Source organism: Mirounga angustirostris, unplaced genomic scaffold, assembly GCF_029215605.1.
Source record: "Mirounga angustirostris isolate CCGP_5_RB_7025 unplaced genomic scaffold, mMirAng1.0.hap1 SCAF_7, whole genome shotgun sequence".
Taxonomy (NCBI): Eukaryota; Metazoa; Chordata; class Mammalia; order Carnivora; family Phocidae; genus Mirounga; species Mirounga angustirostris.
The window spans coordinates 129151972-129173968 of NW_026991715.1; the positions used below are offsets into that span (position 1 = coordinate 129151972).

Here is a 21997-nt window from a genome sequence, read left to right on the forward strand (position 1 = left end):
AGAGTTGTTATCTTGACTTTACAGATGAGGAAACAGAGGAATGTAGAAGTTAAGAAACCTTGCCCAGGGTTGCACAGCTAGAAAATGACCAAGTTGGAATTCAAATCTAACCAGTCTGGCTCTAGAGCTTGCCTGTTATAACCGGTTATGCGATAATGCTTCATCAAGTAACTTTTAATCATTTCTTAACATTAAATGTAGGTATAGGCTTGTTTAACACTAGAAATTGCAATAAGTAGAATTTTATTTATTATTGAGTTACATTTTTCTTTTTTATGATTAGGTTTTTTTTTTTTTTAAAGATTTTATTTATTTATTTGAGAGAGAGAGAATGAGAGAGAGCACATGAGAGGGGGGAGGGTCAGAGGGAGAAGCAGACTCCCCGCCGAGCAGGGAGCCAGCCCGATGCGGGACTCGATCCAGGGACTCGAGGATCATGACCCGAGCTGAAGGCAGCCGCTTAACCAACTGAGCCACCCAGGCACCCCTTATGATTAGGTTTTAAAATCTAATAGGGCCCCAAATATATTTCTTTTCCTTTTTAAGGTTACCAAGGAAATTGAATGCAATGATCATTTTTCTTTTGTGGACGCTGATTTGCTAGGGTTTTTATGGAAAATATTATTATTACTGTTTAATGCAGGAAGTGACTTCAGTTTACTAATAATTCATGGTACCAGCCTTTCATTATTTGACAGTTTTCTTTCAAGTCCCTAGTTTTACAGAGTGAATCACAAAATGCAAAATGGCACTTCCAGATCATTTATTTATTTATTTTTTAAGATTTATTTATTTATTTGACAGAGACACAGCAAGAGAGGGAACACAAGCAGGGGGAGTGGGAGAGGGAGAAGCAGAGTCCCCACTGAGCAGGGAGCCCGATGTAGGGCTCAATCCCAGGACCCTGGGATCATGACCTGAGCTGAAGGCAGACACTTATGACTGAGCCACCCAGGTGCCCCCCAGATCATTTATTCTTTAAAAAAAACTGTTATTTTCTCTTCATTGCAGTCATGTTTTCCTTTAAATTACTTAGATGTTTATAATAGCTGTTTTAAAATCTTTGCTAATTCCCTCATATATGTCATTTCTGGGTCATGTCTGATTTGGTTCACTCTGGCTGTTGAATTTTCCCCCCCTTGGTTTGGGTCACAATTTTACAGGGCTACTAATTTTTATTCATTGCTGAACATTGTGTGTGCTACGTTGTTGAGTGCTGGATTCTGTTGTTTTTCTTTAAAGAGTGTTGAAATTTGTTTTGGTAGGCAATTAAGTTACTTGTGGATCACTTTGTTTTTAAGCTTTATTAGGCCAGATCTAGAACAGTCTTTTCTCAAGGACTGGTTTAGGCCTACTATTAAGGTGTGATCCTTCTGGAGTCCCTTCTGAATGTCCTGGGTGTTCAGTGAGATCTTTCTACTCAGTCTGCTTGGCACTCAAATTTGCCCCAGCCCCATGTGAACCCTTAGAATTGTTCAGCTTACAGCTTTCGGATAGTTTTTCTTTGTCTAGCTTTGCAGAGTTTCTCACCTTAACTTGTGTGGCTTTGTTTAATCAGGCATACTCGGAGGAACACCATACGGATATCTAGAGCTCTTGTTCTTCATAGCTCCCTCTTCCAGTACTCTGCCTTTGTATTTCAGCTGCCTTAGCTTCCTGGAACTCTGTCTCTACCTTTTTAAATTTTTAAATTTAAATAAAAAATTTTTATTTCTGCCTGTTTAAACACAGTGTTACTCCTTTGCTCTGTTTGAGGTCTTCTCTCCTGCTTTGCTGCCTGGGATGCACCTTTAGATAGTAAGCTTGGGTAGTAGTATGGCTCACTTAGGTTTCACTCAAGGGTCACCACTCAGGATTGCCTTTTGACTAGCACTGGAAAACAGTTGTTTCATATATTTTATCTGGGTTTCTATTTGTGTAAGGTCAGAGGGTCTAATTATTTAAGTCCAGGACTGATTACTCTTACCATATCCCCATCTTCTTTAGTGTTAAGTCATATGGTAAAATACTCTTTTTATGGCCAACTGAATAGTAATATATTTCAAGATAGCATTGTTCACTAGAACTTTCTATGATGATGGAAATGTTCTATTTCTGTGCTGTCCAATCAGTAGACACTAGCCATACATGGCTATTGAGCATTTTGGAACATGGCTAGTACAGCTGAGGAACTGAATTTCTTATTAATTTAAATTTCTTAGTGGTTAGTGGTTAGACAATATAGTTTTCTGTCAGTATTGTAAAATTTCAGCCTTACAGCTTTTGCATATAATGAAAGTGTCTGTGGTTGATCTTTAACGTGTTCCAGTTTAGAGAATTGCTATAGTATTTTTTTCAAATTAAAAAAAATACATATTCTTTGGAGATCATTTGGAAAATACAGAAAGTACAAAAAAGAAAATTTGTCACACATACTCCCAAAGAAAACCAAGGTTAATATTTTTATATATTCCTTTCTAGTCTTCTGTAGAAAAAAAAATTATCTTGGTGAAAATTGTTTGGTTTTATTTTATTTTATTTTATTTTATTTTATTTTTTTAAAGATTTTATTTATTTATTTGAGAGAGAGAGAGAATGAGAGACAGAGAGCATGAGAGGGGGGAGGGTCAGAGGCAGAAGCAGGCTCCCTGCTGAGCAGGGAGCCCGATGCGGGACTCGATCCCGGGACTCCAGGATCATGACCTGAGCCGAAGGCAGTCGCTTAACCAACTGAGCCACCCAGGCGCCCCTGTTTGGTTTTATTTTAAATATTTCTGTTTTGAAAGGAAATGTGCATAGATGACAAAATTAAAATGGTGAAATGTTTTGCCCTTCTAGAATTAGCTTTATATTATTTGTCATCAAAGAATAGATTGTCTAAATAGGCTTTCCTAGCTTTGTAGGCCAGGTATATGTAGCAGTTTCTGGAATAGCATATTAATCAGGAAACTTTTTTTTTCTTTTGTTTATTTGTCACACATTGGTGTTTTGGTAGAAAAAAACCTGCTGTGGTTGCTTTTTGACAACAGCTGGAGAGAGGAAAATATATTTAATATTTAGCTCATTTTCACATTAGGATAACTGGTTTGAAGACTGCTTTTAGTTTGGTCCTTTAAGTAACTGTTGAGCCTGAAAATGTGCCAGGTGCTTAGAATCCAAAGGCCTGGCCCTCAAGGAGTTCATGGTTTAGTTGGCAAGAAAAATAGTTGGATTTTTTTCTATTTCTTTAGAGGGGGGGGAAAACCCCAAATTTTATTGTTTATTTTAATAGTACATTTTATAAAATTAGAGATAATACCGAATCATTTCTAACTTCTGAAATCTTTTGCTTAGGTGAGACCTGGAATCCATTAAAATTGCATTATCAGTTAAGAAATGTGCGGGAACGGTTAGCTAAAAACCTGGTGGAGAAGGGTGTGTTGACAACAGAGAAACAGAACTTCCTACTTTTTGACATGACGACACATCCCCTCACCAACAACAATATCAAGCAGCGCCTCATCAAGAAGGTACAGGAAGCTGTTCTTGACAAATGGGTGAATGACCCTCACCGCATGGACAAGCGCTTGCTGGCCCTCATTTACCTAGCGCACGCCTCCGATGTCCTGGAGAATGCTTTCGCTCCCCTTCTGGACGAGCAGTATGATTTAGCCACCAAGAGAGTGCGGCAGCTCCTTGACTTAGATCCTGAAGTGGAATGTCTGAAGGCCAACACCAATGAGGTCCTGTGGGCAGTGGTGGCCGCGTTCACCAAGTGACGGCTAAGAATGAAGTTCCTTTCTCTCATGTAAACCAGTAGTTTTTCTTCTATTGACTTCTGGTTTTTGGCGATTTGTACTTTCCACACTATAATTGGCTTTTGTTTTATGAAATGGTGGATGGCTTTTTCTTTTTTGTATGTATGCAGGATTCTGCTGGTACGAGAGGCCTTCCTCTTTCTGTTTTAAAAAAAAGTTTTACTGCCATATTGGCAATCCATTCCTTGTTGCCATTCTCACTGTTAACCTGTTTTGGGTTGCTGGGATGCTTTGACTTTCAAAGTAATCCCAGTCTCCTCACGTGCACATCTTTTGGATTACCTCAGCTTGAGTTTTTCCCACATGTGCATGTATATCTAGCATTCTGCCTACGATTCAGACAGAAGTCACAAAAAGGCCTTTAACTCACCAAAGGTAAATATCTGTATCTATTAGGACATTTTATACATAGACCTCAGTTGAGATGTGTACTTAGCAAATTATTTTTAAATTGAAACAACACAGTAAATAATATAAAATGCCCCTTGGATTTTTGTTTCCCATGTAAATCTATTGTATTATTACACTTGTTGTAATTTTAACTATTAAATCATAAAGGTCCAGTTGTTTCACAAAGCCAGTTTGGGATGGGCTGCATTCCAGTTATGCTGTGTATATAGTTTGAATTAAATACACATTGCCCCTTCTGTCCACGCCTGCCTCCATCTTAGTATTTTGCAAGATTTAATTAGTTGTACACCTGGTGCCCCTCATTTGCTTCAGTCAATATTATTTGATGACAAAACAGACCTCTCATCAATGAAGGAAAGAGAAAAGATGTGTCTGATTGGTCCCAAGAGTTCTTGAGCTGTGCGATTCATGGTACTCTTTGCCTATGCATCTCCTTTTGAAATTGTTTTTGGTCTTAACTGTTTTTTATCATTTCTATAGGGAAGAGGCTTGTGACCAGTACTAATCTTGAGTACAGTTTTTTCTTTTTCTGTCCACAGGTAAATTAATGTCTGCTCTTAAATGTCATTTATCTACTCACACTTTCTTAGGGGGAAAAAAATCAAATGTCAGTTTTAGCAGATGTTGCATGTAAATTGTTAGCAAGTAATGACTACAACTCAGATGATTAAGAATTTTGTAACAGAAAGCTCTGCTATGTTTTAATTTTTATATACAATTATGATGATTAGCACATTGTAAGAATATAAACCTTTGCTTTTTAAAGTTTATTTTTACTATTTCTTTATCACTGTTTATGGTATCAGCATTGGTTTCATAATGTAAATACTATATATTGAACAAATTAAATGTCAAAATTTTTATTACCATAGTTCATGTTAATAGTGGGGCTTTCAGGTGTTTAGAGATTTTTTTGGTTAACATTCAATGCAAAAGTACTAGATGGTGTATAACTTTAGAGTGGAATTTTAAGGGATTCCTTAATATGTATACTATCTTTTTATCTGAAGTAATAAATAAACTATGATCTTGAAAGTGCCTGAATCAGAGCAAGCATGTCATTTGTATTTTTGTATTCTACCATAGTTTTCTTACTTAATTTTTACTTAGTGATATACATGTGGTAATATTTCAAAATAGCGCAGGGGCTAGCAAACTTTTTCTTGTAGGACTGGATAGTAAGTACTTGGGCTTTGTGAGCCGTATGTGATACCAGAACTGCTCAGCTCTGTTGAATGAGAGTTGTCATAGACAATACAAATCAGGGGTGAGGCTGTGTTCCAGACAAAAACAGCTGGCTACTGGTAATAGTTTTCCAGGCTCTTTTTCTTTTTTAATGAACATATAAAGTATTGTTTCAGGGGTACAGGTCTGTGATTCATCAGTCTTACACAATTCACAGCACTCACCATAGCACATACCCTCCCCAGTGTCCATCACCCAGTTACCCCATCCCTCCCACCCCCCACCACTCCAGCAACCCTCAGTTTGTTTTCTGAGGTTAAGAGTTTCTTATGGTTTGTCTCCCTCTCTGGTTTCATCTTGTTTCATTTTTCCTTCCCTTCCCCTATGATCCTCTGTCTTGTTTCTCAAATTCCACATATCAGTGAGATCATATGATACTTGTCTTTCTCTGACTTATTTCACTTAGCATAATACCCTCTAGTTCCATCCACGTCGTCGTAAATGGCAAGATTTCATTTTTTGATGGCTGCATAATATTCCATTGTGTGTGTGTGTGTGTGTGTGTGTGTATATACACACACCATATTTTCTTTAATCCATTCATCTGTTGATGGACATCTAGGCTTTTTCCATAGTTTGGCTATTGTGGACATTGCTGCTATAAACACGGGGGTGCACATGCCCCTTCGGATCACTACATTTGTATCTTTGGGGTAAATACCCAGTAGTGCTATTGCTGGGTCGTAGGGTAGCTATATTTTCAACTTTTCCAGAGTGGCTGCACCAGCATGCATTCCCACCAACAGTGTAGGAGGGTTCCCCTTTCTCCGCATCCTCGCCAACGTCTGTCATTTCCTGACTTACTGATTTTAGCCATTCTGACTGGTGTGAGGTGGTATCTCATTGAGGTTTTGATTTGTATTTCCCTGATGCCGAGTGATGTTGAGCACTTTTTCATGTGTCTGTTGGCCATTTGGATGTCTTCTTTGGAAAAATGTCTGTTCATGTCTTCTGCCCATTTCTTGATTGGATTGTTTTTTTGGGTGTTGAGTTTGATAAGTTCTTTATAGATTTTGGATACTAGCCCTTTATCTGGTATGTCATTTGCGAATAAGCTTATTTTTTTTGTGATCTCTATATCCAACATGGGGCTTGAACTCAGGACCCTGAGATCGAGTTGCAGCCTCTTCCCGCTGAGCCAGCCAGGTGCCTCCTTGCCAGCCTTTGTTTTTAATACATGGAAAAAGTCAGATTTTCTATCTTTTAAAATAACCTCCTTTACCTCCAAAAATGACACTACTGGTGGAAATTAAGTATGGAAACTGTTAATTTATTATTTCTTTTCATAAAGTGAAGACTCAACTGATAACTGATTTTATCCTGGAATTTCTTTTCAGGTGAAGATTTACTGTTTTTCCCTTGAAAAGATTTTAGAAGTGAGGTAAGGGATGTTTTTCTAAAGTATTCTTCACTTCATCACCATCATCTCTATTCTCAAGCAAGGGGGAAAGGGCCTTGCCCGAACTTCTGTCAGTGTTTGTTTCAGAGCCGACTGCCCGACCAGCTCCTGCCTGTGAGTGGCCCCAGCTTTAGTACATGTATCTATAGCCAGAGGAGAGGAAAAGTAGTATGATCTGGAGGTGGGGGGTGTTACCTAGAACTCTTTCTCCTATAAAATGCTACTGCTTACAGTCCTCTTTAAAGGAGAAATGGTAGGACCTCATGGAAATAATTGTGCTGTGGGGTAGGAGCAGTTTTTCTACAGGTTTTTCCCACTTTGATCCAAGAATCAGGCAGTGAATTTTAATATAATAAAACTTACATAAAAGTCTTTTGTGTAAAAAACCTGCTTATTTTTGAATTCTTCATATATTGTTTAATTGTTGAGTGTCCCTTAAAATAGCCTGATCTTTAACAATGTTCTAACCTGATCTGTAACAATGCTTCACCAGAAAGGAGAAAGGAGATTTCCTGAATGTACACTCTGTGTCTAGAAAAGTAGTCTATACCTTGTTTTGACCCCCCCAAACCCCAATTACTGTTTTCATTTAGTGAAGAATGAGCTTGGAGAGGATGGTTTGCCCAATCTCACATTACCTGGTAAGTGTTTGAACTTTTAACCCCGAGCAATTGGACAGTCGTTGTGGCACTCAACTACAGTTTTTGCTTTCTTATTTTGGCACTAGGAGAGGACTTCTTTTCTCTAACAGAGACAAAAGCAGAATGGCAGGCATGCAAAGAATTCTCGTGGTGGTGCAGAATTCTTCTATTATCTTGGTATAATTTCTATAAATTATCTTTTCGGGATGAAAAAGTTGGCCAATTCTGTATGTTCTTAGAAAAAAGAAACATTGTCAGATGTAGGCCAAGAAAGCACTTGACCTGCTGAAGCAGGATTGCCCAGTGGTCTCAGACACATTCCATCATTGAGTTCTTACTGTTGTTTGTGAACAGATGGATGCACCTCTGAATTTGGTCAACACGCGAAGGAAAGTGAAAGGGGCTGGTATTTGGTTCAGTGGCAATCTAGGACCAATAAGTAATGACATTCAGCCTGATGATAAGGGCCCATGACTGCCAGACGTGGCTATTCTTGCCCCAGGAACTTGGAAACCAGTAGTCACAAGTCTGTATGAGGTATTTACTTTATGACGTTTAATCCCAACTTTATGGCCTCCATCTTGTATTAACGTATTAAATATATTTACAGATAATGTTGCTCCATTTCACTTTCATCCAGATCAAGATGACTGACAGCCTGAGGTAATTTCCAATTCGTTGCAGCCCACTGAGTCCCAGGACAACATCCCTGGCTTTTAACAGATTTTGCACAAATTTCCTGTATTCTTTAACAATACCAGTAAGGTAGTGGTATTAATGTCATAACCTGGCAGGCAACCTTGAAAAGAGTCTGGATGGTAACATAGTTAAACTGAAACGCATACGTTCTCAGCCCAATGTTAGAATTTACTCCCGGTAGACCAGTGGTGTAGTTATTCCCACGAGCATCGTATGGGAATATGCAATCTTCTTTTCTCACTTATGTTGTGGAGAGCTTTCAGAATAAGCACACATCATTCTTAGCGTTTTTGGCTTCATTGTATAACTTTTCCCATTAATGAACATTTGGATTATTCTCGTGTTTATAATTATTACAAACAGTATTGTATGTTTTTGTATATATGTCTTTATATTTGGTTTCTGTAGGAGGAATTCGTAGAAGTGGATTTGCTCAGAGAGTATGCCTTGAAAATGTAAAAGATAAAACCAGTTTGATTTCTAAGATTCATGTTAACTTACACTTCTACCAGTAATGTGAATGCTGGTGTCTTTATACCTTAGCCAGTTCTGTAGAGGGTATCATCAATTCTGGGCTTTGCCAAGCTAATAGAGAATGATCGAATTATTTTAACTATTGAGGGGTTATCATTTACTATCTTTATTGGTAATTTATTTTTTTTCCGGTGAGTTACCTGTTCATGTTCTTCATTCTTTTTCTAATGGGCATTGACTTATTTTTTGTATTGATTCATTAGGACTTTCCATACATGATGGATCTTAACCCTGTGTCTGTGATGTACTTGGTTTTTCCCAGTCTTTGGAGTTGGTATATGGTAAGGCCTTTTGTTTGTTTGTTTGTTTTTAACAGTTTGGAAAATGTATAATGTAGTGCTCGAGCATGGAAGCAGACTCCCCAACAAGCAGGGAGCCCAATGCGGGGCTCGATCCCAGGACCCCGGGATCACGACCTGAGTCGGAGGCAGATACTTAACTGACTGAGCCACCCAGGTGCCCCTTCTGATTTCATTTTATCTTTTTTTTTTTTATTTAAAGATTTTATTTATTTGAGAGAGCGAGAATGAGAGAGAGAGTACATGAGAGGGGGGAGGGTTAGAGGGAGAAGCAGACTCCCTGCTGAGCAGGGAGCCCGATGCGGGACTCGATCCCGGGACTCCAGGATCATGGCCTGAGCCGAAGGCAGTCGCTTAACCAACTGAGCCACCCAGGCGCCCTTCATTTTATCTTATATTTTGTGTCACTTTCTTGATGTATTCGTTTTGAGGTGTTCAGTTAATACTTTTCACTGGTTTCCTGAGCACGTCTTTCTGGTGTGCTTTGTTTGTAGGGATTGTATTTGCTGCTCAGGCGCTTTTTTCTTATAATAATGTTGTGTGGGATTTTACCTAGATTATCTTCTGTTGCCTATTTTTATATGAAATTAGTTTTGCTGTTCTTTTACAAGGGATGTGGGTCAGGGCAGCTTTTCTAACTGTATTTATTCTCTTCTGTTTGGGTGGCGACTAAAGAAACAGGGCAGCTTACTTTCTGAGATCTGTCTCTGCTCCCCTGTTGGTTACGTTGCTTATGGTGCCGGGTCCTTGGCCGTCAGATGCCCTGTTGCTTCCTCTGCTTCCCTTGCACAGATCCCAATACCAGATCGATCTTGTTGTTAGTAGTTGGTCCCTGCCTGTTGGTATGGGTTTGTGGGGGTACTTTCATGCCTGGTTTGGTGGTAGATGTTTACCATGGTTTTTCCATCCTGGTTCTATGCGTGTGTGTGGTGGTAGCAGTGAGCAGAGAATGGGTGGGATGTGAGGAGAGTGAAAGACCACCACTGTCCTGCCATCTTGCCCGCATCTGCCGAGATTAGCCCCTGGGTTTTAGTTTGGATGTAGTCTGGCCAAATTATGAGTCTCTTGTTTGATGGCTTCTGAATTCAGCCTCCTATTCACCTTATGATTAAAAAAATACAGTATGATGCAGACTTTAAAAAAGTATTTATTTATTTTTTAAAGATTTTATTTATTTATTTGACAGAGAGAGACCAGCGAGAGAGGGAACACAAGTGGGGCGGGGGGAGGGAGAAGCAGGCTCCCCGCAGAGCAGGGAGCCCGATGCGGGGCTCGATCCCAGGACCCTGGGATCATGACCTGAGCCGAAGGCAGACGCTTAACGACTGAGCCACCCAGGCGCCCCTAAAAAAGTATTTATTGATGTCTTTCATAATTTATATAATGAAGATATTTTTAAAGATTTTATTTGAGAGAGCGCATGAGCGGAGGGGAGGGGCAGAAAGAGAGGGACAAGCTACTCCCTGCTGAGTGCAGAGCCCGATGGTGGGGCTCGATGATTTCTTAATTTCATACCATGCATGTACTGGAATTAACATCATTTAGGCTTGGTATTTTCTTTAGTGCATTGCTCGATTCTGCTGTCTAACATTTCATCAGGATTTTTATTTTATTTATGAATATGCTTTGCCCATTTTCATTATATTCTAAACATTTTTCAAGTTCATCTTCAGTGTCACTGACTTGGGTTTCTGCAGTTTGATTTGACTTGATGCATCTGATACGGCTTTAGTTTGGTAAGGTGGTCTCTTCAATTTCTGTTCGTAGTTCTACCAGATCCATATTAATCTCACCTGATTTTAATTCTTCTTTGAGCTTACGTTTCTTAGAAGCTACATTCTTTTTAATTATATTGAGAATATGAAACAGTTTGTTTATAATTTTCTTCTGATACCCAAGGTAGCCCTCCACATTGTATTTTTTTAATCTGCCTTTTGCATATTCTCTTTCAGCATTCTCCCTCCACCTTTTCCAGTTCTGTCTTCATGAGGAGGACCTTTGTTGAACCAAGTTGTTTATGGTGGGGGTCGGGGGAGGGTTCTCTCTAAGCCTGTTCTTTGCCCAGGATTGGTTAGTAGTGGATATATTAGATCTCTGTGTTTAAGTATGTTCAGTTCATCCTTTAGGATGAGAGAGGAAGGTTGGATAGCAGCCAGTTTTAAGATTTTATTTATTTTAGAGCAAGAGCATGAGAGAAAGTGAGTGCAAGCGGGAGGGGAGGAGCAGAGGGAGAGGGACAAGCTGACTCATGAGCCTGATGCAGGGCTTGATCTCACGATCCTGAGATCATGGTTTGAGCCAAAATCAAGAGTTGGATGCTTAACTGACTGTGCCACCCAGGCGCCCCCAGCAGCCAATTTTAATCTTGTTTCAGAAGCTATTTGGGGGGGATTGGGAGGAGACTGTGTTGAGTGGTACTTGCTGTAGCCTTTATGGGGTGGGTGAGTTGCAGCAGCTGAATTAGTTGAGCCCTTTTGTGGTAAGGTCCTATCTGGCAGGGACTCCCCTCAGATCAGACCATTCCTTGCGTGTTACTCCTCTGCCTGCCTAGGCTGACCCAGGTACCTGGAAAAATTAAAACAATCCCCCCTCTTTTTTTTTTTTTTTTTTTTTTTAAGATTTTATTTATTTATTTGACAGAGAGAGACAGCCAGAGAGAGAACACGGTAGGGTAAGTGGGAGAGAGAGAAGCAGGCTTCCCACCGAGCAGGGAGCCCGATGTGGAGCTCGATCCCAGGACCCTGGGATCATGACCTGAGCCGAAGCCAGACGCTTAACGACTGAGCCACCCAGGTGCCCCAAAACAATCCCCCCTCTTCAGCCTCACCCTTCCTATCATTCTGAGGAGTGTTAATGGCTCCAATTTGGGTGCTTCCTGCTTTTTCTGGGGCCCACTTTCTCCTGTAATCCCCTTTCTCCAAGTTAAGACTTTCGGTGGCATTCTTCAGAACTCTAATTTCATACATCCTTTGCTTTCTGTCACTTAGAATTGTATCCTATTTCATTGTTTTTCAGTTTGGTCTTGGATTTTACTGTACCTGGTATGTAGTCTCCAACATTCATAGAATGGGCTATTTCTATATTGTATTAAAACACCAGTTTCCCTCTTTGTATTTGGGTTTTAGAAGAGTTAATGTGAACAAATAAGCTCACTCTCTCCCAGAAGAAGTTCTATCCAAGTGGGAGTGAGCCGGTCAGAATCTTACTTTTGGGGTATATGTGGAAAAAATCAGGCAGGCAGCAGCTGGTAGGTCCAGAGAAATTCTGTGATACAGAGGCCAAAATTGTGACAAAATGGCATTCATAAGGTTTCTAAGAAAAGGTATGAAGAGTTGGAGGATAAGGCCACCAACTGGTAGAAGGAGAAGTGCTTCTGCAGAAACAGACCCACATATAGCAAGGGAGTCTTATCAACGGAGGGCACTGAATGAACACCCATGAACCCCATTGTTCCTCCAGTCTCAGAGGCCTGGTCATGTGCTGAGTCCCATTCTTAGATTTCTGTGAGATGCCATCTTATCTTCTTTCTTGTGCTATTCTAGGTTGGTGTCTGCATCATAAAATCAGAAGAGCCTAAGTAAACTAGATGCTTTTTATTTTTATGAAGGAGGATCCCAGGTCACCCAAGCATGTGGTAGGGGAAGTGAGTAGGTAGCGGTTTTGAGAGAAAGGAGGAACTGTAGTCATTATAAACAAGTGGGAGAAAAAAAACCCTGACAATTGCTGAGTAGCATGGGGAGTTCAGTTGTGGTTGGAAACCAGGAATTTCTAGCAGCATTATTCTGTGTGGTTGTAGGATTTTCTCTAGGAATGGGAGTGTAGGAACCAACTGGCTAGTTGGAAGGAAGGATCCCTGATTAGCTGGGACGAGGGTGAGGAGTCTGGGTGGAGCTTGTGCTGTACCATGGGTCTAGTCTGAACAGAGTAGAAATGAAAGGGTGGGGTTCTGATGGGGAGAAGATGGACAAGTTGTCAGGGGATTAGAGGGCCTGCTGAAACAGAAGACTTAAGTAGTAATGGGAGGAAGGGGGGGGTGGGTAAGATCCAGAAGGTGAGGAAGTTGCAAAGGCATGGGATGTTTAAGATTTCAGGAGGTGGAATGGCTTTCGATTATGCCAGATCCTTAGTGTGGCCCTGTAAGAGTTGTTGATTTTCTGTTGCTTTTGGACTGCTCACTCATTGATGTAATAATTTAGGTAATAAACATTTCTTATCTTGAGATTTTACAAGGTTACTTTATAGATGGCAGAATTTAAAAAAAAAACAAGTAGTAAGCCGTGTTTATTTTTTTAAAATTACTTAAAAAAGGTTGTTTACAGAGATGTGGATTTACATAACTTGGCGACAACATTTTAAAAATGTACAGGCTATTTCATATTATTGCACTTAACTCTTCAATAATATATAAGGCATTTTATTTTACATAAATAAAGGATAATGTAGAATATCATACAACAGGTGTGGTGCCAATTAAGTCAACCATAAAATTAAATGAGATGTGTTTTGGAGGACAGAAATGCAACCCAACCTATTTCAACCTTCACAGAATATCCTTGCAACTACAGTTTACTTGTTATAACACGTATTTACCCTCATAGCTTATTGTGGATGACTGATGAATTAGAAAACCAAAACAATGAAATTTTTTAGTAGGATAATATAATTACCATTAGTGCTCACTTCAGGAAGTGTGGGAATTAGACTAATTAGAAATACTAGCCATGCCTTGAACATTGAAGACAAATAAGTAGCTTTCTGTCTTAGGGTCAGAGATAGTTTAGCCTTTTGCTTTCTCCCTTAAGTTCCAGCTGTTGGCCAGGGAAACCCTTCTGGCAAGATCTACTAGAAATGATGACTTCAGCCTACTTTAGGCTAGTAGAGTGAAAGGTCTACCCTTGCACTCTCCAGATACGATGATGAGAGACGTTGCATTGCTCCAAATTGCTCTAGAAATTCCGGTCTGTTCACATAGGACTGTGAATTTCTTACTAGGAGGCACAGCTGGAAGAGGGGAGGCAAATATTCTCTTACCATTTAGGCAGGAAAGCAGAAACCACACAACTGACCCCAGAAACTTAAAAACAATCTAGCATGCACCTTGCACTGACTGCCTATAGTATCCTACCTGGAAGTGTAGTGAAAAGTAGAAGCTAAATTAATCAGGTCTTTCTAGCTAACTTTTGTACCACATTCTCTTTTGTATAACCTGTTAAAAAAAAAAAAAGAGAAATCTGGGCTCACACCAGCCAGATACTTCATTCTCATCTGAGAGACCCCTGTGGGCCAACTCTATGGAGGTTTTCTGTAAGGGATGAGTCACTCGGAAGAACGATGTACAAAGGTGACAGCTCAAGCATCTCCATGATTGGGGCGGGGGGTGTACAGTGACCTCAGTTCTTTTCTCTAAGCCATAGACCCAGGCTGTAGGTTATTGAAAGAAGCGTCCAACATAAAACCTGGGCATCCTCATGCACGCAGGTTTGGCGTCCTCACCCGTATTCCCAGGACTCGAGCAGCTGGTCTGCTTCCCCCTCGGATCTGGGTTGTGCGACACAGTTCTGCTTCTTTACCTTGAAAGAGTGACTCACCCGCACTCCCCATTGTTGTCTTCTTTCATTTTGGTAAATGAAGCTGATGGAGGTTTGGAATTTAAGAAAAGAAGGTGCCAGTACGGAGGAGAAAAGCCAGTTTTGGGACTGGGAGCAGCTACTGGGAAGAAGTCATGCTTTGACAGGAGAGCAGCCGGGACGAGTTTCACGGGCAGTGTGAGGCACGGCAGTCTTCGGCACGGAAATAGTTTTGGCCTAAGGAAGAGTTTGCAGAACAGGAAAACAAAAGCAGCAAACACGTCCGTCACTGCAGAGGCGTCCTTACACCCAGGTCAGGAAGAGCGGGCCAGTGCTCAGAAAGGGGCTATTCTTATGCTTGTTGGGCAAGGGGAAGACCCAACCAACCCTCCCCAAAGACCCCTAAAAGGATTATTTTTAAGCTCCGCCCTTGGGGTTGTAAATGTAATGCCTATGTTTATAAATCCAAGGATGCTAAAAAGATTTCTAAAAATTTAGCTTAAATTAGTGTTTGGAGTGTGTAAAATATAGAAATGGAAACCCAGTGACTGTAGTATTTCTGCCCACTCCTGTGTTGACTGGTCTTGAATTCCAGCACTTATTCAAGACCAGTTCCGACTTAGATGCAAGGTGCTTTCGGAGCTGGAACTTGCTGCTCATTCTAAGCAGCAAAGTTCATGGCTATTTAGTATGGTTTATCAGAACGGCATTTCTGTAAAATAGCCTTACGACTTACACTTTCAGATCACGATCAGCACTTCATGATGATCCGTAATCCACTGAGTTGAACTCTGCAGCCATACATTGCACATTACACTCATTAAAAAATACCACTTTGTTATTTTGCTTTGTCATTTTTGGATAATTCCTGAGCTCAGCTTAACTGTTAGGTCATAACTGATTTTTTCTTTCTTTTTTTTTTTTAAGTCTCACTTTCTTTTCACCATAACGTACAGACCTACAGTTCCTTCCACTGAATGTGCCTAAAAGCGTTCTCTTATTTACTTACAAAACTATATAAAACTGTAGTCCTTCACTTGTGACATTGGTGTTGCCCCTCAGACCGGGTTAGCTCCCTCACTGCCAGGATTGGGTATGGTGAGCAAGGAGGGGAGGGATGCGAAGGTCTTAAGTTGGTGTTTCGAATGGAGAAGGACATGCCACATCTTGTATCCCCATCAGGGAACCTAAAAGGCAGGGGACAGGCACCGGAGCAAAAGCATCCCTCCTGGCCTCGTGGTCCGGGGAGCAGGCTTCCAGAGGTCATCACCGTCGCACACAGAGGTCAGCTCTTCTTTTAGGAGTAAAAACCTGGAGATTTTTATAGTCCTTGCCTATACTGTTTAGGAACCCACTGTTTAAAGAAGTTATTCTGATTTGCTAAAGTAAGGGAACTGAGAAAAGGAGATTCTTGTTAAAAAATGTAACCAGCACCACTAGTGAGTGTCACTCCCGGTGCCTGTTGTAGGAAGGATTCCTGTGCTTCCTAATTACCAGCTGCACGGGTCCCTCTGGGACAGACTTCATAATATTCCAGGCATCAAAGTGCATGAGCCCCACCAGGGGTTTCCCATTAATGGCAAGAATTTCATCTCCAGCTTCTATTGTTCCAGCTTGTTCAGCTGCACCACCTGTGAGAATAAATGCAGAATAATGCCTGGGCACTTTCATAGTGTTCAAAATAAATTCCAAGTAAGCTAAAAACTTAAATGAGAAAAATCTGTGAATGATAGGCCCATGTTCTTAGGATAGGGAAATCGTTCTTAAGACACACACAGCATATACCCATGAAAAATTTAACTACATAAGCAGTGGACTAGGAGAAGGTATTTTCAGCGTATTTAATCAACAATCCAAATGCCTAGTAAATGCAGGAATACAGGTTCCACTTCTATCCAATGTACCGTGATCGCCAATCAGTGACTCTGGAGATTACTTACACAGCTCTACATATTTCTACACCCAGCTTTCTCTATAACAAGGTTATGAGTATATTGGTTTTTTTCTTTTTTTTAAAGATTTTATTTATTTGACAAAGACACAGTGAGAGAGAGAGCACAAGCAGGGGGAGTGGGAGAGGGAGAAGCAGGCTTCCCGCGGAGCAGGGAGCCCGATGCGGGGCTCGATCCCAGGACCCTGGGATCATGACCTGAGCTAAAGGCAGACGCTTAATGACTGAGCCACCCAGGCGCCCCATGAGTATGTTCTATATATTACATACTGATACTCTTAATATTAACTATTATATATAATAGGATATACAGATTTTTATATGTACTGATATTATTAGTATAATTGTACTTTTTAAAAGATAAGTTAGAATGAGCATGCGTTGAGAGCTGGGGGCGAGCGGCAGAGGGGGAGAATCACAGACTCCCCGCTGAGCATGGAGCCCCACAGGGGGCTCACTCTCACGACCCTGAGATTAGGAACTGAGCCACCCAGGTGCCCCAGTATAATTATACTTTTTGAATATAATTGTGTAGCTCAGGAACTTGAAGAGATTTTTGAGAACTGTCCAAGATCATAAAATAATTATTCAAATTCATAAAGAGACCTTTTTTCTACCACATACTTCAACGATCTTTACTGCTCTCATCTTACCTTCCTGAAGTCTAGTATTTGCAATTTGAAATAAATACAATCTTGGTCAATGTTAATTACCCCTGGCTGGCAATTCTTGATGGCATTAACTTGGTATGTTTACATGAGTTACAGCTAATACTAGTTACGAACACGGAGTTAGGGATCTAGTATGGAGGTTAGGGACACAGACCCTGGAGCCGGACTGCCTGGGTTCAAGCCTTGTTCTGCCACTTGTGTGTGTGACCTTAGGTGCTTGTGTAATTCCCCTGTGGCACACTCTCTCCTTTGTGAAACAGGGATAATAGGATTGTCGGGGGGGGGGGGAGCAACATGAGTTCATACATGTAAAACACAACAGGGCTGACACACAGTACACCCTGTATGTGAGAGAGAATGAAAATGTTTTCCAAAGGGAAGGCACAGTCATACACAAAACAGCCGACTGGCTTTTCTAGGGTGTTACCTTTGTATACTCTTTTAACGAACAGGGGCCCATCTCCAGCCATAGAGGATTTTCCTCCATCCAGACTCAAGCCCAGCCCAGCAGAGGTCTTCAGCACTTCGACACACAGCGCATCATGTGAAGGTACGCTTCTCCCTGCAGCAACGACATTCGTAAGGATGGAAATGACACTCATCACCACCTCTCCAGTCCCCCAAATGTATTACCCCAGCGCCCCCTGAGTCCCGTCTCCCTTTGAAACCAGCGTTAGGATTGGTCTCCCAAATTTGGAGCTGACCTCGTGGCTATGTTCCTGCTGTACATGCACCATTTGCTCTTCAAAGCATTTTTTTTTTTTTTTAAAGATTTATGTATTTAAGAGAGGGAGCACATGCACGTGAGCAGGGGGGAGGGCCAGAGGGAGAGGGAGAAGCAGACTCCCTGCTGAGCGCAGAGCCTGATGCGGGGCTCCATTCCAGGAACCTGGGATCATGACCCGAGCTGAAATCGGGAGCCAGACACTCAACTGACTGAGCCACACAGGCGCCCCTGAGCACTTTCTGTAAGCATGGAGGCAGCTTTGGGGCCCAAGCAGAAACCCTCAGAGGCCAGACTGCTCTTGGCAAGCCCGTACACTGTGGTCGTGTGTCTCCGTGAAGTCACGCTTGGGGAATCCGATTCAATGTCCTGCCGACCTTGAGTGCCGACGGCAGCGGAGGGTCACAGTCTGGCACTGATAACCTGCAACACCCCAGTGCCAGGCCTCACGTGAGACTGTGATCGTGGGTCCCGGAGCTCCGCGCCTTCCCCCTTCTGCTGCGCGTGCTCCTGCCCTTGCTGCCGTCTCTCTCCACGGGGGGGGGTGTCGGGGGCCACGTTTCCCTGGCAATGGGTCCCCCACTGCAACAAACGCGTGCAAACTGCCCACTTGGGCTTGAGGCTAAGGTAGCTAGCATCCCTGCCTTTGAACAGAAAGGTCCATTAGTGTGGTTTGAAGAAGGTCACTCTACGTCCACGGGGTCTGAAGGCAATGTGCCACAGGAATTTCAATAGGTGATTTGACTTGCTGTTAAACAGGAGAACAGGCCCATTACAGCAGCTCTCAGCTCTGGGCCAGATTCTACTGAAATCACCTAGGAACCTTAGAAAGCTAGTGACTCAGGGCCCTGATTTAATTGAGCTGGTGAATTTGCTGGGCAGTAGGATTTTTAAAAGCTTCCTAGGTGCCTCTGTTGTGCAGCGCACCGTGTCTGTCCTCAAGTGGGATGCTGTCGGGGCACGTGAAGGGATAATTCCGTGGGTTCAGGTGGAGCCCTGGGCAGGGGAATTTTAAGGAATAGGACTATGAAAAAATTTAAGCCCTGAAAGTGCTTATAATTTAGTGACTCTATAGAATCTGGTTCAAGGCCAGATGTTCTGAAGGTGTCCCAGGAATACTTAATGATTGATTATAAATGACAATAGCCTTCCATATCCCAAGTTCATGAGGCTTAAAAACTCTGGAAGCTGCCAGGAGTTTCCTGTGATGTTAAGTTTCTTGGATCCATTGAAAATAGACCAAGCAATTGAGACAGTGCTGGGGCAAAGGTGAGCATGACAAGGTCTGAGGACTTAAGGTGTTTCCCAGTATTGAGACGGGCTTCAGTTTTCTAGGCGCGCAAAAGCAAGACAACAGAGGAGAAGGGTGAGAGTACTTCTGGCCTGTGGAGGCATCTGGACAGGAAGAGTTTCCCATCTGTTCAGTGGAAATGAGTGCTGTTTTCAGCAAAGAAATCACGGATAGCCCAGGCCACCACGAAGCCAAGTTGAACAGAGGAATTCAACTGCCCTTGACTTTACTAGGGAGAGATGTTGAGAAGAAACCAAAGACCTCTCCAGAAGGCAGTGCCCTGACCTGAGCTTCCAGAGGCTCTCCGTGCTCTCAGGACTAAAGACATTGCTCCTGAACTCCAAGGGAGAGGACACCACGGAGGTCTGAAGTAGTTCTCTGAAGGCCGCCCTCAGCCTTGTGCTTCAGAAATAGAAGCAGTACTTAGTCCCGAGTAAATACCTCGTATGCCTTCCCAGTGAGCCTTGGGATGACAGTATGGAGGGCGCTTAGGAAATCCACTTCTCAACCTCTTTTTATAAGCTCTTGGTTGATTAAGGCTACAGTCTCTGTTTTTAAACATTTGTGCCCCCTCATTTCCTTATGTTCTTCTAAAACAGGAAAGAATACAAACCCTGGTGTTTCCAAGGACAAATGGCAGTTTGGAATTTCTGCATTCTCTCCATGATTCCCCTTATCACAAGAGTTTGGTGTTTTACCTAAGTCCTAAGAAGATATAAATGTGAAAGGACTTCTTTCTTCATACATGTAGAGAAGCTGTCAAGCAGTCGTTCAAAGTCTTTGACAGTATGGCTTTAATGACGGGGGGGGGGGCAGTGGTTTCTAACTTACTAGGAACACTGCTTTTTCAAGAAGTATCCACAAACATTAGACGTCACTACATTTGATTTCTTTTCTTTTTTTTTTTTTAGAGGGAGAGAGATGGTGTGGGGCTAGGGGGTGGGAGGGGCAGGACAGAACAGAGAATCCTAAGCAGGCTCCAAGCCCAGTGTGGAGCCTGATGGGGGCTCGATCTCACGACCCTGAGATCATGACCTGAGTTGAAATCAAGAGCTGGACGCTTAACCGATGGAGCCACCATGCGCCCCTCTATTTGATTTCTCTGACCCTCATGAGAGTAGTTAGGTTCCTTTTTGTTCAGCTAGAACCTGCCCTGCCGGTTGCTCACACCCGGCCGGTTGCTGGGCTGGTGTCTTACCTACACTGGGCTCCAGCGGGCTGGCCTTCCTGGAGAGCGCGCCCTTCCCACTGGCTTCCTGCCCACTGGAGGCTCTGGGCCGATCGTTCCCTTTCCTGATGACCACGAGCACATCTCTGTGCAGCTGTGCCTGGTGCAGAATCTTGAGGACATCCCCATGGACTAAGCCAGCCAGCGAGGCGCCATTGACGGACAGAAGGACATCCCCTCGGTTCACAGTCCCTTCCTGAGAAGCAGCCCCCTGAGAACACACCCTGTGCACCTGGGGCAAGGAGAAGACAAAAGCTTTGGAAACTTCAGTCAAAGCAAAAGGGCAGATGCAAGTCTGTAGTAGAGGAACTTTCTAATGGCAAGTTTGCAAAATCCTATGAATGCGGTTCATTGAAAGCCTGTGTGGTGTGAGGGAGGGAATTACAAAGGTCGGTGCCGGCATCTGAATACATTTTTTCCTCAACTTCTCTCGAGCGTCTGATCTGTGCCTGGCGCTCCACCGGGCAGTAAGGTCACAAAAACGAACAGGACCTGGTCTGGCCTCATGGGGGCGGCCTGCCTCGTGATCTCAGAGGCCTCTGAGTGATCTAAAATTGGAGGTGGTTCTTGAGAAGGAAGTAATTTCAGAAGCACATGCAGATTGGGTCAGTTGATTCTCGTGTTTTTCTAGTGCTTAAGTATTTAGGTGAACATGAGGAAACTCCAGAAAACCGTGCTTACACGTACTGGCATCGAATAGGGCACTCGGTCTGCACATCGGTCGGCTCTGTGGTAAAAATGTGTATCTTTGCCAATGGCTAGATTATGTCCTACTCCCCCCACTTTGCCACTTTTGCTTTGTTAGGAGGAGACAAACAGCAGCGTGCTGTGAGCTCACGGGTGGGAATTTTGTCCTGAGCACCTCTGAGACTGTGTCAGAAGTGACTTCCCGGGGAGCACCTTGACGTGGTCACTTACCACAACTGGTTTCGGCTCCACGTCTGTCCCTCCTGCCACAGTGAATCCCAGACCTGAGCCTTCTTTTTTATTCAAGACGATGAAGCAAACATCTTCTTTATTCTAGTAAAAAGAAACAGAAAAAAGTCCAGTTGACCTTTGAATAACCCAGGGGGTGGCTCACCGACCTCCGCACGGTCAAATCTGCACAGAACGTCATCCCTAAAACTTAACCACTAAGAGCCTGCTGTTGACTGGAAGCCTTACTTAGAAACAGTTGGTTAATTTTCTATGTTGTATTATAGACCCTGTTCTTAAAGCTAGGGCAAAAGAATGTGATTAAGAAAAGCATAAGGAAGTGATGCCCGGGTGGCTCAGTCAGTTAAGCGTCTGCCTTCGGCTCAGGTCATGGTTCCAGGGTCCTGGGATCGAGCCCCGCTTCGGGCTCCCTGCTCAGCGGGAAGCCTGCTTCTCCCTCTGCTGCTCCCCTGCTTGTGCTCGATCTCTCCTCTCTCGCTCTGATGAATAAATATAATCTTAAAAAAATCATAAGAGGGGTGCCTGGGTGGCTCAGTCGTTAAGCGTCTGCCTTCGGCTCGGGTCAAGATCTCAGGGTCCTGGGATCGAGCCCCACATCGGGCTCCGTGCTCAGCAGGAGGCCTGC

The 21997-nt window shown here is 42.6% G+C and overlaps 2 protein-coding genes and 1 long non-coding RNA gene across 18 annotated transcripts in view; 2 read left to right on the plus strand and 1 right to left on the minus strand.

Annotated features, from left to right (window-relative positions):
- The window catches only part of GOLPH3 (golgi phosphoprotein 3), a 59178-nt gene extending 53942 nt beyond the window's left edge, over positions 1 to 5236 (plus strand). Inside the window, exon 4 of the mRNA XM_064596813.1 lies at positions 3313 to 5236. Coding sequence (XP_064452883.1) covers positions 3313 to 3737 — 425 coding nt within the window. The 3' untranslated portion in view covers positions 3738 to 5236. The remainder of the gene's footprint in view (positions 1 to 3312) is intronic.
- A 408-nt stretch (positions 5237 to 5644) lies between these two features.
- LOC135365450 (uncharacterized) overlaps positions 5645 to 21997 on the plus strand; it is a 32960-nt gene continuing 16607 nt past the window's right edge. For 2 of the 7 annotated variants that reach the window (XR_010413346.1, XR_010413344.1), the window contains exons 1-2: positions 5645 to 8135; positions 8909 to 8986. This is a non-coding gene — a long non-coding RNA (uncharacterized LOC135365450). Of the gene's footprint in view, positions 8987 to 14635; positions 14775 to 17645; positions 18985 to 21997 lie in introns of those variants that run through there. The other 5 variants (XR_010413342.1, XR_010413345.1, XR_010413343.1 and 2 more) reach the window with 5 other exon arrangements.
- Positions 13268 to 21997, minus strand: part of PDZD2 (PDZ domain containing 2) — a 218794-nt gene continuing 210064 nt past the window's right edge. For 9 of the 10 annotated variants that reach the window (XM_054504637.2, XM_054504635.2, XM_054504634.2 and 6 more), the window contains 4 exons: positions 21355 to 21456; positions 20407 to 20668; positions 17621 to 17755; positions 13268 to 16202 (listed from right to left, as the gene is read on the minus strand). In XM_054504637.2, coding sequence (XP_054360612.2) covers positions 16018 to 16202; positions 17621 to 17755; positions 20407 to 20668; positions 21355 to 21456 — 684 coding nt within the window. In that variant the 3' untranslated portion in view covers positions 13268 to 16017. The remainder of the gene's footprint in view (positions 16203 to 17620; positions 17756 to 20406; positions 20669 to 21354; positions 21457 to 21997) is intronic. The other variant, XR_008505115.2, reaches the window with a different exon arrangement.